Source organism: Pezoporus flaviventris, unplaced genomic scaffold (genome assembly GCF_033815535.1).
Source record: "Pezoporus flaviventris isolate CSIRO_AGI_PZ_B2104156 unplaced genomic scaffold, CSIRO_AGI_Pfla_v1 ptg000006l, whole genome shotgun sequence".
NCBI lineage: Eukaryota > Metazoa > Chordata > Aves > Psittaciformes > Psittacidae > Pezoporus > Pezoporus flaviventris.
The window spans coordinates 8,161,484-8,184,226 of record NW_026892554.1 but is presented as its reverse complement, the minus strand read 5'-3'; the positions used below and the strand labels follow the sequence as shown (position 1 = coordinate 8,184,226).

The 22,743-nt window shown below is 49.4% G+C and overlaps 2 protein-coding genes and 1 long non-coding RNA gene across 5 annotated transcripts; 2 read left to right on the top strand and 1 right to left on the bottom strand.

Moving 5' to 3' along the window:
• Positions 1–4,428: 4,428 nt before the first annotated feature.
• MRPS11 (mitochondrial ribosomal protein S11) lies at positions 4,429–7,849 on the bottom strand. Its single transcript, XM_061446774.1, has 6 exons — positions 7,732–7,849; positions 7,383–7,487; positions 6,753–6,842; positions 5,902–6,031; positions 5,194–5,259; positions 4,429–4,779 (listed from the first exon to the last, which is right to left on the bottom strand). The coding sequence occupies exons 1-6, from the start codon at positions 7,782–7,784 to the stop codon at positions 4,672–4,674; spliced, it is 552 nt and encodes a 183-aa protein (XP_061302758.1). The 5' UTR covers positions 7,785–7,849; the 3' UTR covers positions 4,429–4,671.
• MRPL46 (mitochondrial ribosomal protein L46) lies at positions 7,832–10,384 on the top strand. Its single transcript, XM_061446773.1, has 4 exons — positions 7,832–8,056; positions 8,424–8,613; positions 9,109–9,282; positions 9,943–10,384. The coding sequence occupies exons 1-4, from the start codon at positions 7,847–7,849 to the stop codon at positions 10,191–10,193; spliced, it is 825 nt and encodes a 274-aa protein (XP_061302757.1). The 5' UTR covers positions 7,832–7,846; the 3' UTR covers positions 10,194–10,384.
• A 5,331-nt stretch (positions 10,385–15,715) lies between these two features.
• On the top strand, positions 15,716–20,890 carry LOC133265870 (uncharacterized). Of its 3 annotated transcripts, XR_009742161.1 has the most exons (4): positions 15,716–15,815; positions 17,042–17,728; positions 18,203–19,298; positions 20,398–20,890. It is a non-coding gene; the product is annotated as an uncharacterized LOC133265870 (long non-coding RNA). The 3 variants fall into 3 exon arrangements; XR_009742160.1 differs by lacking the exon at positions 15,716–15,815 and having other exon boundaries at positions 16,583–17,728; positions 18,291–19,298; XR_009742159.1 differs by lacking the exon at positions 15,716–15,815 and having other exon boundaries at positions 16,583–17,728.
• The last annotated feature ends 1,853 nt before the right edge of the window (positions 20,891–22,743 follow it).

The window sequence follows — 22,743 nt, the reverse complement described above, 5'->3', positions numbered from 1 at the left end:
TGAAACACATGTCTTTATCCTGCCTGGGGCCTCAGGTTCTGTTTCTTACCTGGAGTCCTGTGTGTGATGTGAAGCTTGGTCTGCTCCTGCACTGAGGAGCAAGCACAGGGATGAAGGGCCAAAAGCTGGAGTCTCGAGCGGTGTGCCTGGGAGGTACAGCAGGTATCAGTCCCAGCCCTGCTGGCTTAGTTTGGCTTTGCAAAGTGAATTGTTAAGCGTAAAGGCACAGAGAAAGGATTTCAGAGCCAGTTCTGAGGACTGCCATTGCACCTTGAAGAGGCTTTGGAGCAGTTTCTAAATACAGCTTTGGGATGGCCTTTGTGCCTTCTTTACAGTAGTGAAGTGAAAGCCTTTAAGAGCAAGTCATGCTGGCAAGGTGCTCCTAAGCAAGGCCACCCTGTGCTTCTGATGTGGGGGTCTGGCTGTGGGAACAGCAAAAAGGGGAGCACATCTAGCCTGGTTCTGGAGAGCCCTTTCCTGCATGCTTCTCCTCATCTGTGCTGACTCTTGGACCACCAGCTGGGAGACTTTAGCCTTATGAAAGTATTTTTTTTTTGGGGGGGGGGGGTATGTTCTATTTTCTCTTCCTGCATTATTTTCCTTCTGTGGTCCCTCTCTTTCCTCATCATCACCTAGCATCCAGCCCCTCGCACCCAACCCTTTCTCCCTCCTGCCTACTTTAGAAGCACAAGCTTTGAAGCCTCTGTTGGGAGCAGCAATAGCTGTCAGGGCTCCGTGGCTGCAGGTAGGTTTGGGTCCCCGGGCACAGCCTCCAGCCCTCCACAGATGGGGCATAGGAAGAGTTACGAACTCCTGAGGGATGAAGGGGCCATGACAAGTGCCACTGGCTGGGGAAGCTTGGAAAGCACAGAAGAGGAAGCCTGAATCAAACAAAAAGGAATAGTGTTGAAGCTTGGCTTCCTCTGCAGCTACCCACCGTGCCCCAGCTTCACCATCAGGACGGGAACTTGGATGCTATTAGGCAGTTCATTAGTAAAACCTCTGAGCGGTTCCCACTGCTGTTAAGTACCCATTAATGCCTCTAGAGGGGAGAGGAGAGCACTGGAAAAGCACAAAAACAATCTGAGGGTCCTTGATCTCTTTTTTTGGTCTGAAAGGTTATGGGCTGAGCTTACAGGGGCAGCTGTGAGGGGAAGAGGGGCCAGGCAAGGACAACAGGAAGGAAAGCAGCATCCTGATTATCTGCAAAAACATCACCTAACTTGAACTGTTTCTTCTCCAGAGGCTCCTGAGCCTTTAAGAGCTCTATTCACCACCCTGCTTTGTGCACTTCTCCAGCCAGATATCCCCACAGCAGAGGGAACGCCAGCAAGACCTACAGATGTCCCCAGCAATGAGGCTGTGGTTAACCACCCCTGCTGCTCCAAGCTATTAGCTGCTCCAGATTATTAGTCGCCCTCTCCTCACTGGCCTGTACATGCAATCAGCTGTTGAAGGACACTGACATCGCTTACTGCTCTAATTGAATCTCAAAGGAATTGAAATTGGTTGTCCAAGTCCTGTTGTTGAAATACTCACATAAGAAATAGTAAATCACCAATTCAGTACATAAAGCTGCAGCTCTGGGTAGAAAGTCCTTGTTTCTGGGGTTAGGGAAATAATTCCTCTTTGCAGAATAATGTACTATTAGGGAGAAGGCTGGGGGCTATTTTTCCAAGCTACCAGGTGCTATCCCTGTCCAAGGGTAGGGTAACTGAGTTACACCAACTCTCCAAGATGGAATGGAGCTTATTACAGGATAAACAGACCTGAGGCAGCATTGTATCTGTAAATCAGAAGACTCATTTGTATTTCACCCCCTATATGATGAGAAAGGTCCATGTGGTGTTTTGGAGGGCAAAACCCCAGAAAGAGCAGGGTTGAACCAGTGTGAAGCTTTGCAGTCAGTAGCAGTTTCTGAGCTTGTTTCACAGAAAAAGGCTTATTTGAGGGTAGCGACTCAAAAGTTAGGAGGGAGTGGGGAGAAAACATCCCAAAGCAAAGGGGAAGCCCAAAGGGAGAAGATGTGACCCTAATGAGGGTTCTCATGTTGTGGCTGTGCTACTGACAAGTGAAGTAGTGCTGCTCAGGCAGAATGTGAGCCAGTCAAAAACAGGATTCCACACAGGCACTAAGAAAAGCAATTGGAACTGGTGAACAGCAGTGGCTGACTAAAACCAGGCCCTTCATAGTTTTATCTCAAGGGTAGGGAAATCATGAAGTGCTGTTGTTGTCTATTCATCCCCTGCAAGACAAACAATAGAGAATGCAGTGTGTGCAGGAAGGAGTGACATAGAGCTTGTGGAGGGTGGGAGAGCTTGCCTTGAGTGCTGTGCTCTCCCTCTTTCCTGCCCACTGCCCCAGAGGCCCAGGATGTGTTGCAGAATCAACAGCTCAGACTGATCATTGAGGATTTGGCTTTGGGGGTGCTCCAAGAGGGCAGATAGGTGGGAAGTGTGACTTCTATGGAAAGCTGCACAACTGGAGCACCATGCTGGAGAGCTGAGGATACAGTGCTGGGGACTTGGAAAGCAAATATTGCATGATACTGCACAGACCCAGCCACCGAACCATGCAGAAGTATCAGCCTCTTCTCTCCAGCTCAGAGTGCTGTGTGTCAGAGGAGGAAACGGGAGCTACCAGAACTAGGTAGGGAGATAAAACTTAGCACTGTGTAAGCAGTGCAGTGTATTGGTAGATTTCATGGAATGTTCACAAATACTTAGAAACCAAGAGTGGCCTTTACAAAGGGCACAGCCTTGAGCCTGGATAAGGCAGAGCTTTATCCTCTCATTGCTTTCTGACTCTCGAGTCACCCACCTCCTCTTCCCTGAATTTCAGAGACTGCAAATCTCTTCCCAATCTTATTTTTCCATTTGTTCTCTCATCTCTACCTGATGTGGGCACTTCTGCATTGATGCAATGAGCAGCTTGTGGTGGAGAGGGGTAGTGTTCGGTTTTCTCAGTGTGTTAGTACATCACTGACAAGCCTGCCAGTGCGGACTGGTGCTCCTCCCTTCCAGGGCTGGCCACTGTGCTTGGCACAGAAGCCGACCCAGCCTTGTTTAAGGCACATCAGTGCTCACATGTGCCCTCCCTATCCAGCTATCTGGGTACTGGGAGGTTTGATCTTTGCAGTTTATAGCTGACCTGAATATCTTCTCCTTTAAAAGAGGAATATGAAGTCACTTTAAGCTCAGCCATATTTCTGGAATGAGGGGGAAGCTTTTAGTGTGTCAAACATCTATGGAAGAGCCTCTCTTCTTTGCTGTCAGATCTGTGACAGCTCAAGGAACTTCCCTTTAAGATAACCTACCCTCTAATCAAATTGAGATAGCAAGAATAAGGTAGGGGGTTCACCTGAATCTTGTTTTCTTCTCTTCTGTCAAATGCAACTCAACAGGCTCTTCTAAGCAGGCAGATTTCTTTCAAAACCTGCCGTATGCCATTCAGCCTCATGAAGGAGGTTCACTGACTCGTTGCCATGGTAGCCCTTCTCTAAAGAGGAAGAGAATAGTTAATTATGCAATTTAAGAAGCTAAGGAGGAACGACAGAAAGAGAAATAACAGAAAAGAAGATGCTGGGTTTGTGATAGAACTGCTGCCTTCACCAAAATACACTGTTTACAGGTGAAATGCTTGCCCAGCGTGTGCTGGATGTGGCCAGGGCTTCTCTGGCAGCAGGATTTTGGGGAGATGCCCTTTGCCTCTGCTATCCAGGAAAATCAATCCTGTAGTCAGTTACTGCTGTTGCCTTCCCTGCTTAATGCTCCAGAGAGTCTCAGACGTATTACCTTGGCAGAAATTCTCTCTGGGTGGAGCTGGGACAGCAATAATACATCACAGCCCCATGACATGCCCATGCTGCCTGTGGCTATAGAGTGGTACAGTTCAACACTTATGTGTTTTAAATCTCCTTTCAGCATTTTATTGTTCCTCAGGCCTGCTTCCCCTCTGCTGGCTTTCCTCAGGACCCCAGAAAACAGAGTTCATGGTACACAAGGCAGGAGCAAGGAGGCTGTCAGCATCAAAACCGGCAAGATCCCAGCCCCTTTAGGACTGGTATTTTCCAGCAGCATTGGCAGCTTGGGTGAAACAAAGCACCACAGCAGCTCTTTTCCAACAGGGGATCCAGACATGGAGTTGCCTCTTGCATAGCACCCTGACCTCTGCGAGCCAGGGGAAGGGGAAGTGTTACCCCATGCTTTGTTTCCAAATGTGTACAGTAAGAGGGAAGGAAGCTGATGTGACCCCATGCAGTTGTTTACTACACATGATTAGAAGGACATCTACACCTCAAGCTCCCCTTCATCTAACAAGGACAATAATAGCACAGAGGGTGAGACAAGAGCCACATACGGTGGTAAGAGGAAGAGTGCAGTCGAGAGGCAATAATAATACAGAATACTTCTGGGAACACAGCAGGAATGACTGTCAAAAGACCAACATTTTAATCAACAAACTTTATACACAAGAGGCTTCCCACTAAGGGAGTACACGTGTTCCTGCTTTTACCACCTGGGCTTTTAAGGTCCAGGATGGTCTCTCTTCAAGCTTCCCTCAACAAGTATTTCCAGGGAGGGTGGATTCCCAGAATCTATCACAGGAGCAACATTCAGATGCTGTTGCATGAACCAATGTTGGATGCTGTGTGTCTCTTGCGCTCCCCCCTCACATTCTCCTGGCCTTCCGAGGGCGGCAGCCGTTGTGTGGCACTGGGGTGTTGTCAGTGATGGAGATGACCTCCAAACCCCCCATTGTCAACCCCCTGATGGCGGCCTGGAAGAACAAGATAGCACAAGACACAGTGAACAGCAGAGAAGGCAAAAAGCTCAGGGAAAAATAGCTTGGTCCCTGTCTGAAAATCAGCTTGTTCCAGTGGTTTTACTTTGTAATTATCTTAAACCTAAGTAATTTGTGTCAGAAAACCCAGTTTAAATCTATCTGCTCCTTTCATTGGCATTCCCAGCAATTTTCCTACTTGAAAGAAGTCCCAAATACAGCTTTTGTTCTGCCTCCAAAGTGACAGAACTCTGGAATTCTAAAACTTCATCACTAGGCACTTGAGTGATGAGTTCTTTACATCACCTTCAGAAGAACCAAGTTCACAGGTACAGGCATGAGACCAGCCAGAGTTTAAAATCCCTGGATGATGCCTGAGAAAGGAAAATGTATAAAGAAACTGGCACCTACTTTGCGTCCCGGTCCCAGTCCTTTCACCATCACTCGTACATGCAGCACACCTTTCCCACGGGCTTTCTGCAAGAAGAACTTGTTAGTGTTCTCTGTGATCTAACTACTGCTGCTCTGGCTTCCCTGGGCTCTTCCATTCCTTTCTGACCCACTATCATAGTATTCTTTAAGTAAAGAGTACGTAGTAGTGGATACAGAAGGCAAATATGGGGATTACTGCACAAAGATGCTAGGAGTAAAGGAACCTGGATATAGCCAGGGCAGCTTCAGAACTGTGCCAGGCTTTCAGGGCTGCATACACAGAAATCAAACTATCTGTGACCTAAAGCCAGGACAGAAAATGACATATCCATGAATACGTGACTGAACTGGCAAGGGACTAACAAGGCCTAACTTAAAGCTGTTTTCCTTTCTCTAGTGCGGCAACTTCTCTCCTGTGAGCAGTGCATTCCTTCTAGAGGGCAAATGAGAAAAGCAGACAAGCTTTATATTTGCTGTGCAGGAGTCCACACCTTCAGTGCCAAAACGCACACGGGGCTTGCAAATTGAAAATGAGAAATGTGCTGCAAAGCATAGCCGTGCTGCCACCACGTGGAGGCAGCTCCTTTGGATCTCAAGCACTGAGGGCGAGGCATGGATGGACCCAGGTTCTGGGGAGGTGGTGGGTGTTCCTGTCCAGGAGGATGAGGGTCACCAGTGCAGACTCACCACTGCTGCTGCCATGGCTGCGGTCTGTGCCGCAATGGCAGTTCCCTTCTTGGCATTCTGGAAGCCTTCTGTGCCACAGGATGTGTGGGCCAATGACATGTTGTCAAAGGTGACCACTTGGACGTGGGTGCTACAGAAAGACAGGGGCAAAAGAAATAAGCTGTAACAAAACTTTATTCTCACTCATCTTACTGGCATAGGCCCCGGGTCCCCTTTCTCCAGGCCACCCTCACTCAGCATTCCCTTTTGAGGTATCCCACCTACATGAACCAACCAGAGACCTCCCAGCATTTGCCTTTCCATCATCCCACAGAATCTGAGCAAGGCGGTACAACCTTCCTGGATAAGGTATACTTTATTCAGGTACACCTCAGACACTGCTTAGCCCTTTCAGACCCACCTCTTGCAACAAGCATTTTACCTCTTCTCGTTATTAAAATAATGCACAAAACATTCCTAGAACTTGAAAGAGAAACAGTAAAATATCACACTATGGATCACTACTGAAACACAACCATCTCTCATGGAGAATATGTTGCTGTACAGCTGCTGAGAAAACTGCCAGTGCTAGAGCAGGAAGTAACCTGTCATTTAAGTTATCAGCATGTAATTATTCATATCAGAATATAGTCAAAGTATGTAATAACAATCTTACTGCTCTTAAAGACACTGTAAGGACAGTTATGCTTCCTGAATAGCACGGGGGTTTGAATTCTTCCTAGTAATGACCACCACTCTGCTGGGTTTTTTTCCTTTAAGCCTTTTGGTGAAACACTGACTGACTAAAGCCCAGGTATGTTGTAAGCCTTTGTTTTGCATGCTAGCAGGAGTGCAGCAGCTGATTTGCTTACTTATTGTACGTAGCTTTGATGTGAGCTATCGGGATCTCTTCGTAGACCTTTCCATCCCATCTCATGGAGCTCCTCTGCAGGATTAAAGGGCTGAGGAGCAGAACAACAGTTATCAGATACTCACTCTTTGCAAAGTTTTATTTCACATTCATCAGGAACTGTAGTGACAGGACAAGGGGTAATGGGTCCAAACTGAAAGAGGGGATATTTAGGCTGGATATAAGGAAGAAATCCTTCACTAGGAGGGTGCTGAGGCACTGGCACAGGGTGCCCAGAGAAGCTGTGGCTGCTCCATTCCTGGCAGTGCTCAAGACCAGGTCGGATGGGGCTTGGAGCAACCTGGTCTAGTGGAAGGTGTCCCTGCGCAGGGCAGGGAGTTGGAACTGGATGATCTTAACAGGGAGTTGGAACTGGATGATCTTAAAGTACTTTCCAACCCGAACCAGTCTGTAATGGTGTGATTCTGTGACACTGTGCCACTGGGGGAGAAAGAGGTGATCAAGTCTCCAACACACACAAACCGCGTTTGTGACTGAATCAAACCACTCGCTTCCTCAGCTGAGGAAACACCAAAGTCGATAAACGCTCCCATCAAGCTACAACCGGCGGAACCCTTCCGCTTCACCTCACCTCAGGTCGGCCGCGCTTTGCGTCTCCGCCTCCTTCGAGGCCACCGCCTCCGCGAGGTCCTGTAGGCCGGTCCGCAGGCCGCGGCACACGGCGGCAGCGCGGCCCCTGCGGGAAGCAAAGGGCAGTTGGCGGAGAGGACACCGATATCCCCTCACACACCGGGATCCCCTCACACACCGGGATCCCCTCACACACCGATATCCCCTCGCACACCGATATCCCCTCGCACACCGATATCCCCTCGCACACCGATATCCCCTCGCACACCGATATCCCCTCGAACACCGGGATCCCCTCACACACCGGGATCCCCTCACACACCGGGTTCCATACCGCCGTCCCCGCTTACCCGCAGGCCGCTCCGCGCAGCCGTTGCCAAGCGACCGCCAGCGCCGCGCTCATGGCGGCTCCCACAGCGCGCCCGGAGAGGTCGCCGCAAAGCACGGCGGGAGCGGGGAGGAAACATGGCGGCGAGCAGCGCGGTGCATTGTGGCCTGCGCCACAGCGCAATGGCAGCGCCCAGGCAGCGGGCGGCGGGCTGGGCACGGGGGGCTTGCACCGCGGCCGCGCCCCGGTCCTGGCGGCTCTTCGGGGCCATGTGCCTGCTGAGGCTGCCCCGCATCACGCAGCCGCTCGAGAAGGAGGAGGAAGAGATGACGGCTCTCATGGGGCAGGTAGAGCGGGGTGTTGGGGCCGTGCAAATGGCTGCTTGGAAGGGGAGCACACGGTGTGGGGCTGGCCAGGGGCCATGGGTTGGGAGGCGATAACAGCGCTGCACGGCCAGTCTGGGGCACCTTAGGTGATGTTGTTTCTGACCGTGAAGCCATAGTGAGGACTCTGTGTGAGACTTGGGTATTGTGGGGCTTAATAGTGCTCTCATGTTCTTCCTGGAAGATGTTGATGTCCCTGCTGGTGGCTCCTGCTGTGAGCACGGAAATTCGCCTCATCTTTCATTCATTGAGGTAGAACTGGTTTAATTCTATGTGCCGAGTCCAGCCCAGAGTGCTGATGGCTCAAGAGCTCCCTGCATTGCCTTTCTAGATAGAGCTGGAGAAAAGCCACTACTCAGACCATGAAATCCGCAAGCTGGAGGAGGAGGAGCTGATCCGGAGGAGGAAGGAAAGCGCCTACGATGATGAAGTGCCCGGCAAAACGGTCATCATGGCTCGGGACCTGGAGGACAAGTGGGAACAGAAGTTCCTTCGATTCAAAGCTGCTCCGCGGATAACAGGTACAGGCTGAAGTTCAGGTGGAGTGAGAACACCCAGATTGTTTGCCGGACACAACTGAGTGCAGCTCAGTAGAGGGAAGGTATTCGCTGAGTCTTTTTGTTTTAAAGAGAGTTGACTCTGTGACAGCACTGTTAGCACATGAGGAGTTGACTGGCTGACAAGGGAATTGGCGCTCTCGTGATGCAAAGATGTTGTTTCCAGATGTAGAAATGTTTGGTTTCTTTGTTCACAAGCTCTGCCTAGCTCTCATGTTGAGTTTTGTCAAGGTAGAGGTCCAGGCTTCTTGCTATAAGTTCCTTCTTAAACTGAGTGCAGTCTAACTGTGGGTTCCAGCTGAATCCTGCGATTCTGAAGCATTTCTGTCTAGATCTTGTTCGATGTGTTCCTGTCTGTGTATTATTACTGGGAGGGTGTGAGATGCAGAGGGTTGATCAGGGGGATCAGAGCAGTGCTGCCGGGAGACTTTGTTTCCAGCATGTGTTGTTTTTTGGCAGATGCTGATGAAAGCAACAGTCGAACATCACTGAACAGGAAGCTGGACAGAAACCTGATGCTTCTGGTGAAGCAGAAAATCGGCAACCAGGAGCTGTGGCTCCTGCCTCAAGAGGAATGGCAGCCTGGGGAGACGCTGCGAAGCACGGCTGAGCGAGCCATGGCTAACTTCTTAGGTGTGTAATTTGCCCTGTGCCCAGCCCTCCCTCCACTTTGTCCCAGTGGTTTCCTTCTTGTGCCCTGTCTTAGGGATTTTTGCCATCTGCTGTAGTGAAATCACCTCCCATCTGCTGGGAAGAGGTATTTCGTAGCAGAGGGATGGAGCTCAATGGAATGGGTTTGCTGGCAATAGCTGTGATCCTGGCTCTGTAAGTGCTTACTGTCACAGAGCAACCACAGTGTGCAGAGAGCTGATGGGGCTGACAGGATCTCTGCCTGCCACCAGCTGCACTGCTGGGCCTGGCCCTCACTGATGTTGCAGGGGCAGACTGGTGATGCTCTGTGGCTTGCTTCAGGTTTATGGCTTCTCTTTCCCTCTTGTCACCCTGTGGCAGATGAGTGATGGCAAACTCATGTTCTTGCTTTTCCCTGTGGGTTGACAAAGCTCAGTTCCCTCCCTCTGTTACTCTGGGAGGACTTGCTGGACTCCAGACAAGCTTGGTTTTGTCATGAGAAGAGGTTTGCAGTTGACTGTTTCTGCTGAGAGGGAGCAGTCAGTCTGAACCAGGCACAGGGAGTGGCTTATGCTGCCTTTTTGTTACTACAGGAGAGCAGTTACTGTTGCTTTGTGTTCTTACCTCTTGTTTTCTTTTTCTTGCATTGCTGGGGTCTTGCAGGAGACCACATTGAAGCCAAAGTCCTGGGGAATGCTCCATACGGGATTTACAAGTATAAATTCCCCAGGGCCATCAGGACTGAAGATATTGTGGGAGCTAAAGTATTCTTCTTCAAAGCCTTCCTCCAGAGCAGTGACTTGTCCCAGACAGAGCTGAAGGGGAATCACCTGTGGGTCACAAAGGACGAGCTGGGAGATTACTTGAAGCCAGAATACCTGAAGAAAGTCAATCGATTCCTTCTGGACTTGTAAGGGATGGGCTGTGCTCCAGCAGATGGGGAGGATGTGGGATGCAACTCCAGGGAGGAGCACAGCTGCTGCTTTGCATGGTCTGTGTGTATGAGATGTTAATGTGGGCTCTGGAGGATAATTTGCCTTTGCCTTATTTGCCACTTCTCTTCACCAGGCCTGTACTGAATAAATATTAAAACTTCTACTTGGAAGTGAAGTTCTCCTGAGGGAATTCTGTGCTCTTGTTGAATCCTCCTCCTCCACTTCTGCTGGAAATGCATGTTGTGATCTTTTCCTCTCCCAAGTGTGTGATTCCCTGGGGCTGTGGTACCCAGGGGGCTTGCTTTCCTCTCTAGGCTTCTGTCATAGTCTCAAACTCAAATGGTTTCTTCTATGCAGTGGCTAATGCTTGTCTCTGGTACCTGGTCTTTAAGAGCAGCACTGGGGGTTATCTGTATGTCCAGGTGGGAACACAAGGCTGAGAAAGGTGGGTTTCTGGGGAGAGATGGAAGCTGGGGTATTCACAGTTTGTTAATGTTTAATCTGTGTTGGAGCTGCCTCTGTCCTAGAGCCCATGATACATGGTGGCTATGGAGCACACAGATGCACAAGGAATAGGCAGCAGCTTTCTTTAGCTGAGTGCTGCTTTCCCACCCACACTGCCCTCCTCTTGAGCCTCAAGTTATAATAACAGACACTGAAAGAGGGTAACACTTGGGCAGCAACATTCTGGGCTGGAAAGGTAGCTTTTCTTGGCTTGGGAAGGCTGCTCTGGCATTTGCTACCTCCTGGGGACAACCCCAAAGGTGGCTCTGGGGAGTTCTTGGCTCCCATTTGTGGTGCATTAGGCCAGCACTGCTAACCCAGGCCAGCTGGGTCTGCCTCAGGTGGCCTTGACACTATTATCCCAATTTCTTTATTAGAAGATCTGTCCTGGGCTTATATGGTGCTGTCTGTTTCTTGGAGGGTTTTTCCTGGTTATAAATGTTGCTGTGGGCTCAGGGCTTGCTGGACCTTACAGAGAATCAGTGGCAAGGAAAGAGGGAGGAAATAGCCATCATTAATCACTGGGAGAGAGTTCAGCTTCCAGAGGTGGAACTGGAGATTGCTATATGTATTTTATCAATCCTTTGGGAGCTGTTGAGCTGCAGGCCTCAAATTAAAGCTATCCTTAGTCATGCCACAAGCCATTGGGGTTGGGGGTAGGACAGCAGCCTTCTATTTTCTAATGCTGGGCACTTTGGGAGGTGCAGGCTTACCATAAATTACCAGCAAAACAAAACTTGGGTTTCTTGAAGCACCCTTCCAAGAGGCTGTGTCTGCAACAAAGAGCATTTGAAAAGAGGAAATTAACATGAATATGTGCCTGAAAAACTGCAGATGCTTTGGCTGCTGCCTGAGATCAGCATTGCTGAATGGGATGCTATTGCCTTCTCCAGCACTGAAAGCCCCTGCAGAAGGGAGAGGTGAGTCTTTCTCCTCATCAGCCTAGGGGCCCATGGGTGCAGTCAGCCCTGATTAAGCTTTTCTCTTCCCCTCTGTATCAGGCTGTTGCTGCCTCTGTAGCACACAGCCACTGAGCAGAGCTTTGTGGGCAAAGGCTTAGTGCATCCCCTTTGCCAAGGTCTCTGCCCTGTTTCCCATGCCAAAGGCAGGTTTTGGGTAGCTGGAACAGAACTTTCAAAGCATATAAAATGCTGTTCAATCGTTCTCAAAACCAGGAGCACAAAAGAGAGAAAAAGTTGCAGTGAAAGCTTTCCGATCTTCAAACCCAGGCAGTTCTTGCCCTCTGACTTACTTGAGTGATGAGGCTTTGGGCATTCTCTGTGCTGTGTGAGGCGTAGCTCCCTTCAGCAGTGGGAAGGTCAGAATCAACAGTCTCCACAGCCTTTGTTCTTAACCTGTAGCAGATGTGTGAAAGGCTTGGTCTTTTATGGAAGCTGAAATTGTTTTCTCATCACCTAAAACACAAATTCCTGCTCTCAGCCTGCATAGGAACAGGCCCTTTTTGAAAAGCCCTTGGCCATTTGCAGCAATCAATCCTAGATCTTGCACCTCAGGTGCTTTTGCTCAGTTCTGTGTGGCCTGCTCCCTCCTCTTTAGCCTGAGAGGGAGAGGGTGGTTTGTAGTTGAGTTTGTATTGATGGTTTGTACTGGGCTGATTATTTTCCTTTGAGAACTTGGTGGCCGCAGGCCAAACCTATACCCATACTCCTTGCAGAAGTCTCATCAGGCAGGCTGGTGGGTTATATTTTGCTGGTAACTGCTGGAAGGGTAGCACCTAGTGTTTTCTTCCCCTGAGTCTGCATGTTGAGGGGGACCTGGAGAGCAGTCAGACTGGGGTGAAGTTTCTGCTCCTCAAAGACTTTCAGCACAGGATACTTCTGTTCAAGTGGGTAATACACAAAAGCCAGATCCTTTTTCCCCTCCAGGGGAGAAGGAGGCATATCAAGATGACCTTTCCCTGATGTGATGCAGTCCAGCAGCTATTCCTAAAAGCCTCCAGGAGCAGAAACAAATTGAAGGTGCAGTTGCAGTGTAAGACACCAGCATCTAAGCCATTGTGTTAAGCCACCATGTTAGAAAAGGGAGATGAAGGTTTTCTTTGTGACAAATTGATGCTAGCACAACCCTCCAGTGAAGGAGAGAAAACAAGTCCTGACAAAACCACTTTCCAGCTTCACTGATACAGCTTTCCTCTACTTGCCCTACAAAATACATTCCCTAGCTGATATCCCTCCCTGTCTGGGAGGGTTGGCAATTGGTGCTCCCTAAGCAGAGCCCTGCTAATGTGTTTTGTGATACACTGTGAACTGCTCAGAACTGCATGCTTTCTCACGTGATAGGAAGCTGCTGTTTGCTGCTCCTCCTGGCTGGCTCCAAACAGCCAAAGGCTTTAACATTGGGAAGATAAATATATGCAGAGCCAGGAGGGGCCATTGGAGCCACGGGCTATGCTGCTTCCTGCTCTCTGGAAACTGGGAGGAGGAAAGATGCTGTTGTTCCCAAACACAGCCCTGAGCTTTTTAGAGCAGAGAGCTCTGTTCTGGTGCAGGGAGCACCCAGGGAGGGAAGGAGTTCTGCTGCCTGTGGGCTCACTCCCTGTCCTGGAGGATAAGGTGTCTCCAGGAGCATCAGTCACTTTGCTTTTGTTCTGTTCACATTCCCATGCTTGTGTTGGAAGAGATCTGGCTCTTTGGAGGAAGTTTTTCAGGCAGTGACTGGGGTTTCTTGCAAGTGCTGCCTGTTCCTGCTGCTCTCAGCTGCTTGCAGGGGATGCAGCATGGGGAGCATTGCCCATGGCAGCCCAGAGACCCACAGCAAATGGTGTGGTTGAGGTCACCAGTGATAGGAGTGGGTTAAGCCTCTTCCTTTTGTTTTGAGGACATCTTTTTCCTCCATTTTGTGAAAATGCCCCTGTGTTTTGACATGACCAGCGCGTTGGAAGGACACAGGACAGGCAGAAAGGAGCACTTGAGTGAATCTCTGCAAAGGTAAGATGGATATAAAAGAGGGGGTGCTACTGTGAAACTTGAATTCAGGGTAAAACTGCTCCAGAAGCTTTGCTGATCATACCTGATCCTTAACTCCAAGCCCACAAAAAGCAAAGCCAGGAATTTGTGAGAGCAGTACAAAGTGCTGACAGCAGGAAACCGCTTCAGGTAGTTCTAACTACTGGTTTGCTGTTGAGGCTACTTTTCACAAACAGATCTTTTGGGAGGTATAAAATCCTTTGGCAGAACTTCATTGGCAATGCTGGGAGACCCAGGGGCATTCCTCAATTGAAATGTGAAGGATTATTCAGAAACATTAAAATGAATCTTCTTGAAAACATAGGCAATGCAATAAAAATAAAGCCTTTATGCAGTGTGCACAGGGCTTTAAGACTTGCCATCACAGCCTCCTCCAGAAACAGGACAGTGTGCTAGCAGGAGCTGGCCTGTTCCCTGGCTACCATGAACATTCCATCTCATAATGGACTGAGGCAAAAGTTTTGGGAAAGGTTTTACAGCTATCAATGTGCAGCTTAAACTGATCTGTGCTGGAGATGGAGGTGAGAGCTGATGTCTGAGGCAGATCATCTTGTGTCTAAGGGCTGCTGTCCCTCTCAAGCATCAGGGCAGAGGGAAGCTGGGGATGTTGGAGCAAGGCATAGGCCAGTGCTGCTGTTAAGAAGAGGGATGGCAGGGGTGAACGTGTGCTGCTGGCCTGCTCCCACCACGTGCTGCCTGCCTGCTTTGTGCTCTCTTTCAATTATCGAAGTAATTATGCCCATTACATCTCTCCTTTCAGGTTTTACCCTCCCAAATGTTATTCCACAGCATTAAACCTGTGGGGGAAGCAAATTACTGGGGAAAGTAACTAGATATAATCCAGTTTTAATGGGCACATAGAGAAAGCACATGGGGTTGGGAGCATGGCTCAGCCAGCGTCCTCCTTCTGCAGGCAAATAGAAAGTTATCTTGATGTATGTATATATCTAGCTCCGTGATCTGTGAGCTCTTAATAATTGGTTTGGTGACCTGCCGGCAGTGCTCTCTCTCTGTAGAGGTTTCCTCAGTCCCCAGTTAATATAATGGGTCACAAATCCCATTTGCTTTTGAATTCTGAGTTATCCTTTTGTTAATGTCGCCTATTGCTTTTCTGGAAGCACTGGAGGAAGTCAGAGCCATGTGCTAATCGGTAAATCTGGTTGTGTGTTTTTGTAAGCTCCTACTCTGCTCTGCCTGCCTTTACCAACTGACCAGGGCAGCCCGTTTGTGTCAGACCCAGCACACCCCTCTGCAACACAGCAACTGTTTCCCAAGCAGTGGTACTAGTGAACAGCACAGGATGGATGAGCTTGAGGAAGGCAGTCAAGGGATAAGGGGTTTGTAGAGGGAGGCTGGGTATCGGGATGTCTGATCCTACCGGTGCCATGTGTGAGGTGCAGTGATCGCTGGAGGTAGCACCCATAGGGACCCAGTTTTCTGCTATGGCTCCTTCAGTGCTCACAGCTAATGTCCAGCCTTGTCCTCTGTGCAGAAGTAGGGGATGTGGTGCAGGATGGATGTTGCCTGTCCCAGACCCTTCTGGATGTCATATCCCTTGATTTTTCTCTGTCTGGAAAACAGGACTGGGGTGAGCTGTAGCTGTCTTGCCTGTTCTCTCCTGCCTTTGTGGATATCAGAGCCCTTTCAGAGGGGCAAGAAGCTGCCAGATGACCAGCTCCTAAGGCAAGCACAGGTATACATACCCCTATTGAAGGGAGGGAGAGCACCAGCCCCCCCAAATTGCCTGAAGACCTGTAAACTGCTCCACATCACCTGCTGTTGGTGCTAACCCAAAGGCTACAAATGGCTTGCAGGGACCGTGTTCCTGCTGCAATGGTTGCCCATAGGTTGAACTGGGTGGGAAACTCCAGTAGTGTTTCTAAGTGCCAGAATATGAGTCATGAAGCCAGTGTTTCTAGCTTATTTTTATTTCCTGATTATCTGCAGGGTTTCAGGCTCCTGCACAGCTGACAGCCTTACCTTTCGCTCCTTTTCCTCGTGCTTCTATTTGTCTCCCTATTTTTAGCCTGTCTGTGGCATTCTTCACACAATGCCTGTGTGCGCTGCTTTGATCAGAGCTGCTGACAATGATGGCAACACGACCTTGAAGGTAACAGCACGCAGTGAAGCAAGATCTGTTGTATTTTGTCTGTATAGTTTGCTGTGGCTGGGCATCGTGTTTGCAACCCAGGCAGGCACACAGCATCACCTCCCCTCTCTCCTTGGATACTTTCCTTGACAGATCCCACCAGGATTTGGGCTATTTGACACCAAACCCCTCTCCTTGGCCCACAGTAAGGAGCACAGCGGGGAACTTTCCATCTCTGGGAGCCTGATATGCAGATGTCTCTGGCTCTACGTTAAGAGCTAAATTCCCCTAAGGATGTAAGTGGATGTCACTTGCTGCCCGTGAAACAGCTCGATGCTAGGCACTAGATGGCAGGCAGTGACTGAGAAATCCCATTCATGCAGCTTTCTTTCCCTTTCCCTTTAAAGTCACCTCCTGCTCCATCTCTGGCTTGCTCCAGTGTGGGAGCCTGCAGCATGGAGTCAGGATCACTGATTTTTAACTGCTGTGCCCAAGCTTGGTGCCTTGTGTGTTGAAGGATCCCAGAGGTTGGCAGAGGGTCATCCTTGGTCCATGGAGGCTTGGCAAGTAACAGGAGCCTCAAAGGAGTCTCTAGGACAGAGAAAAGAGGCAGGGGGGCAGGGAGCAGGCAGGCACCATCTGAGGATCGAGGGTGGGTGGTGGAATGATGAGGGATGCTCAGGGTGCTGTGCAGGGTGATGGGGGTGCAGAAGGGGTGCTTTGGGGGGTTATCCCTAAAAAGGGGTCATAACAGTGGATTTACCTAGAAAAGGGTATCTCCCCCCTTATCTCAGTGATGCAGCATGGGCTCCCATGCACTGTTATGGGATAGGAGTGACAAAATTCCTCCTTTATCCTCCCTTATTGACCAGGGGTCTAAAGTTCAAGGTGTCCTTGGGCCCTGCTACGTGTTGCTCCCACCACTATGAAGCTCAGGGCAAGACAGCCCCTGTGGTGCTGGGTACCTGGTTGTCTTCTTCTCAAGCACTAGTGCAGAGCCACAGCCTCTTTGCCACACTCTGGGTGTTGTAGGTCCCCTGTAAGCACCTTTCCAACAAAAAGGGGATTATCTATAGCTTGTTAGAGTCCTTGCAGGGAGGGAGAATAAGGCTCTTTGCTCTGAAACGTTCTCTTCCCTGGGATTACAAGATAATGCATATGAAATGACATTAGCTCAGCCAGGTTTATGGATTATTTGAAAATCAAATTCTTTTAATCTCATCCACCATCTGGCACCAACGTAACAGCCGGCAGCCAGCTCACTGCTGCTTCTACCCCGACTGCGCTGGAGCAACTGAAGCATCAGAGACGATGAGAGGACACCGGCGTCCCTGGCTACCGCTGCGCATCCTGGCACCAGCACTTTATGATTCCCAAGACAGCAAGGAGGTAACATGTCTGAGAGGGTCTCCCTGGTGTGCACTGGGAATGGACAGGCAGGCTGGGAGCATCTCACTGCCTATGCCTGTGTGACCATGAGTCGCAAATCCATCAGCCAGAGGGGTCCCCAGGTCTTGGATAAAGGTGAAGATCCAGGCAGGGGACTTGCCAATCTCACCAACATGACTTGCAGTGATCTCCTGGCTGGACAGGGAGGGACAAAGGCACAGGAGCTCCTTGCAGGATGCTGATGCAGAGCATTTTCCAAGGAGGTTGTGTTTTCCTTTGAACATTAAGGGTGCTGCCAGGGTGCATCTGGGCTCTATGATGAGTAGTACCAGGGAGCCAGTGACAAGTCATGTTGTTTGCAGGTGCTGATGTGAGCAGGTACAGTGTCTCCGAGGGGCAGGGCAGAAGAGCATGTCAGGGACACAGCATATGGAGCCTGTGAGCAGGATCACCGTCAGCAGCACCACAGAGGGAAGCCTGGCTCACAGGTCAGGGAGCAGAGAGGGACCACTGTAGGAAGCTGGAGCCACCAGCACTAGGGACATGTGAGTGTAAAAGAAGTATGTTCTGAGCACTGTTGTCCCCGCTCTGTAGGTGCAGTTAGCACCCCCCCTGGGGAAGGGACAAGGTCGAGTGGCATCCCATCCTTCTCCCAAGGAAAAGCCAACCCCTCAGCTGATCTTTCAGGTGTGAAGCCAGCTGTGCTACAGAGCTGCTTGGTTCTTGTGGTTTTGGATTCTTTACTGAGCCTCGCTAGGATCATCCAGCACCTGTCTCCTCCAGAACGCTTCTGCACCTACTACCAAGGAACACTATAATCTCAGTGCCCTTATGACTAAAAAGCCTTATGGGATAATAGGTCATGGTTATACAATTTAATTCAAATAGAGAAAGGCCTTTATAGCTATGAATACATGAATACTTAAAATATATATATAACATTGGTTAACATCAGGACTTATAAGCATAATATGTATATAACGCTGGGTTAACAGCCTGTTCCATGCCTCCCTGTACAGAAGGCTGTAGCTGTTCTGCCTGTCAGCTCTATCCCAGTGGCTCTTCTTGGCTGGAGTCACAAATTGCACCATTTTTGCTGAGCTCTAGGTATGGAGAGCAGCTGTTCCAGGCAGGGGGATGCTGAGGAGGGAGGACTGGGTTTGTTCCTTGGAGCAGATTGGGATGCTAGAGGTGAGGATGTGGCACATCTGCCCGCAGGTAAGGAATTGCAGATGGAGCAAGGTGGGGAGCTGATGCTCCATGATTTGATGTACCTGAAGACAGTCACATGCAAGAGGAAAAGAAAACAAGAAGAGAGATGAATAGCTTTAAAGCAAAGAAAGTGTCATTTTTGAGGTAATTAGTTACTAATTATACACACACAGAATTGTCTGTCATTAACATTACTTGGGGTTTCAATACGTTGTGGTTTTAATTAAGCAAATCCTTAGATATTTTTTCTCCTTCTTTGTAGAAAAAATTCATTTTCTTTTATTGGTGCCAAAGAATAAATTGTGGAATTAGTGACTATTACTTTGTCGCTTATGGAAAGGTTATTTCCAGGTTTTTTGTATGCAGTGGCTAGAGAATGGTTATGAAAGAACCAGTAATGATTGTGAAAGAACCATTTGAAGGCACTGACACAGGGTGCCCAGAGAAGCTGTGGCTGCCCCATCCCTTGCAGTGTTCAAGGCCAGGCTGGACACAGGGGCTTGGAGCAACCTGCTCTAGTGGAAGGGGTCCCTGCCTGGGGCAGGGGCTGGAGCTGGATGAGCTTTAAGGCCCCTTCCAACCCAAACCATTCTGTGATTCTGTGAAATGTCTTTTGATGCCAAGAGTCCCTGGAAGTTGCTGTCTGTGGCTGGGTCTGCTGGTTGAGGTGGGAATTTGGCAGTGCTGGGACACAACTAGCAAGAAGGAGGCAAAAAAACTCTGCCAGGGCTGTCTGGAGGAGGCTGTCAAACACCAGTGGGTATCCTCTTGCTGACTTGCATGCCTGTGAGTAAATGTGCTTCATTTTGATGCAGAAATGCCCGGCAGAAGGCAACTTTTGACCCTCCAGAAAGGAAGCAGTAGCAAAGCTGTGGCTGCTTCCATGTGCTCCCCCTGGCACAGGTGAGGGAGAAGCCCCAGGATGGTATTTTCAAGCATGCACCATCACAGTCATCATTACAGGGGCCTAAGGGCTGGCAGGGATGACATATCTCCCCTTGCGCCATCATGTGTAGGGTACCCAGCTGATTCCAGGCAGGAAGAAAGGAATTCATATGCATCTAGTGATAGGGTCTTAATAGAGCTGCACTTATTATTTGGAAAAGAAAGAATCAGGATTACAGGCTTATGAGGGATTAGCAAGCATGAATGCATATTTCTGCATGTACTGCTCCTTTTGTAAACCCATTGTGCCATTAGGCCGATATGGAGTTATACCATTACTAGCATGACATCAGTGTATCAGATAGTCTTGATTATAAACCCCAGCAGCTGTACTAAAGAAAACAGTGCTTTCCCACTGGCCTGCTGATCCTTTCTTGTTTGTAGCTTGCTTGGCTGAGAAACCACCTTGATTTTCAGACAGCATCAGTACCACCAGTAGGACAGACACCTTGTGAGCATTGCCCCACCTCCTGGGGCCTGTCAGTGACCAAACTGAGGCTTTAAATGCTTCAGCTGCCTTCTCCTGTGGGGTTTTAAGATCAGAAGGAAAGCAGATGCATGAGGATGCTCAGGTGTGTGTGCACTCAGTTATAGTGGTGGAGAGAGATCTTTGACTGCTCAGAGGAGCTCGGGTCACTCATGGATATATGTATAGAGGCCTTTCGGTGTGTTTGCATTTCTGGGTTTATCTGAAGTATGAAAAGATCCTCATAATGGTGGGGTATCTGTTGGCTTCAAGTACTGCATGTCCTCAAGGGCAGCATCTGTGAGCTACCTGGAAGTGTTGAATCTATACAAATGTAGGCAGCTTAAAGAGCCTGCTTGCATTTCAAGTCTTGACCCCGTGTGGCTCTCTCCATGGCCAACATGGGTAACCTCAGCAATCCAAAGCCCATGGCTGTAGGCTAAGTGGGAAACTGGGATGGAGGAATTGAGTGCTTGTGAAGCATCAAAGCCTCTGGGTGTGAGTGCAAGTTTTGATTTTTACTAAATATTTTTCACTTTAATTTAAACCACTGTTTGTTTTGTTGGGTTTTGTCTTTTTTTTTTTTCCTAGGGAAATGCAATAAGAAGAGCCCATGTGTTTCTAACTAAATGGCAGCCTGTGCTTCGTAAACAACCCGGGTCCAGTTTGGATGGGATCCCTGCATTGATGTTTCTGGAAATCAAATAACAGTCAAGCTAAAGGCAACTTGTTCCTGGAGGTGCCCAGAGCTCTTTCCTGCCAGAGTCAATGGGAACAAGAGCCCTTGGAGCATGTGGATCTGCAGGCAGGCTGTGTGACAGTTCCTGTGCCGACTCCTTTCCCTGCTCTCTGTCAGTTGACTGTCACTGTATAGGACAGCGTTCCAGGAATGATCCCAGCTCCACCTTTGGGCTCCCTTTAGCACTGCTGCTCTCCTGCCTCTTCATTTCCCTTTGGGGTGATATCAGGAAGGAAATGTGGCTTTCCCTGCCTCTGTGATCCACAAATGCATTCACCAGGCACATCCCACCTCCACACAGGGATGCAGAGCATTCCTTCTATGGCAGGTAGAATGGGCTAACTGTTGCTGTTCTGGTCCCTTGGGCAACTTCTGTTTTGCCCCCTCTTCTTGCTGCAGGTTCCTTCCCCTCCCATTCTCTGATCTCCTCCAACACCACTTGCATTGCTGACACTGGATGCTTTGGACTTGAACTGGACCAGTTCTCTATTTATCCTGGCCTGGTGCTTTTAATGCTTAATCCCTTTTGAGCAAGAGATTGGAATATTTGAAAATGGTGGCTACTTTTCCCCCCCCCCCTCTCCATCGAAGTGGTTTTTTTCTTTTTCTAACTGATTTTTTTTTTTTTTTATCCATGTTTAAGATTTTTGGGCCATAATTTCTTTTTGTGCTGTAAGTGTTCTGACAAACCTGACCCTCTGTTGCAAAGCTGTTCTGCACCAATGAACCAGGCAGGTCAAGCAATCTTCCTCTCTGCTTCCTTCCCCTGAAGTAAAAAAATGACTCTACAACCACAAACCTGGTGCATAAAACCTGATGCACGCAAGAGACCCTACAATAACATACCCAACCTGCACATATCCTGCTGCCGACGAACATTGACATGGTTTCAAATGTACTGATGCTCCTGTGGATGTGTCCTTTCAGAGGGCATCAGCGGCAGCAGTCCTTTAGCTGTGAAACCAGGAGGATGACTCATGAACCACACAGACGCAAGCAGTGTCAGTGCCTCGATGGTCCATCAGGTTTCTGACCTGCGTCAGTAAAACTGGGGGTGAAGAAGGAAATGGGAATGACAACCCAACCTGGGTGTGTGTGTGGGGGAGAGGGCTGTGATATGGAAAATAAAGCTCCCTCTGAGCCTGTGCCCCCACAATTTACCACATGTAGAGGGGAGACCCAGCTCCATGCACCTTCAGGCATGGACTGTTACTGTCATTTACAGGTATTGGAGATGCTGGCTCTTGATGTGCTCTCCAGTGCTCTCCAACTTTCTCCTCTGCCAAAAGCCTGAGAGCATCTTCCCTGCCTCTCCCTGCAGAGGCTTTTGGGGGACTGATTCTTGTGGGTTGGCACCTCTGTCCTCCTGAGTTTGCCATGAATGTTGCTTCTGTTGGTGCGAGAAACCCTCCTTAGGTCAAAGCCAGAAGTGCATTAACAGTCCTGAAGCAGAGAAAGCCATTCTCACCATGGGGGGCTGCCCCATGTGTGCTGTGACACCTCTGTGAGCTGCCCGTAGCTGCAGGGACAGGAGATACTGAGATGCCAAGAGGCAACCTCAGCTACCAGCTCTACCAGTGCCCTGCAGGCACCTCTGCTTCCAGTCCAGCCCAGCCCAGCCCACCCTACCCTCTTTGGCAAGCAAAGCAGTCAGCATCAGCAGCCTCAGCTCCCACCTTGGTACCTGCATCCTTCAAGCCTCCCTCCATCCCTTACTCCATCACCCCCCAAAGCAGTGGGAAGCAGCCTGAAAGCTTGTGGGCTGTATCCCCCCTAAACGCTCAGAGATCAACAGTGCTGCCCCAAGAGCAAATCCAATACCACAAGCAAGACCTGTCCCAGCAGGTAAGCAAGTAATGAACTAGAGCTGGGCTGTAATGATCTTTATAAGGATGGTTTTTAAGGCTGGCTATGGAGGCCCCAGCTAGATGATAAAAAGGGTTTCATTGTTCCTAGGGCATGAATACAAGAGAGCACTCTGCATCTATTTACTGTGCAGAAGGGTCAGAAATGGCTCTTCTCCCCCCTGGGTCCCTGCAGCTCCTCTGGCAGAATTAAAAGACACACGTGGAGGGTGAAGAAGAGAGGGAACAGAAGAGAAGAGCCCTTCGTTTCATCCCACCTGCTCTGTGATGGTGACTTGCCCTGAAGAGTCTCAGGAAAATCCTGTGTAAATGGAACATAAATGTTTTATGAAT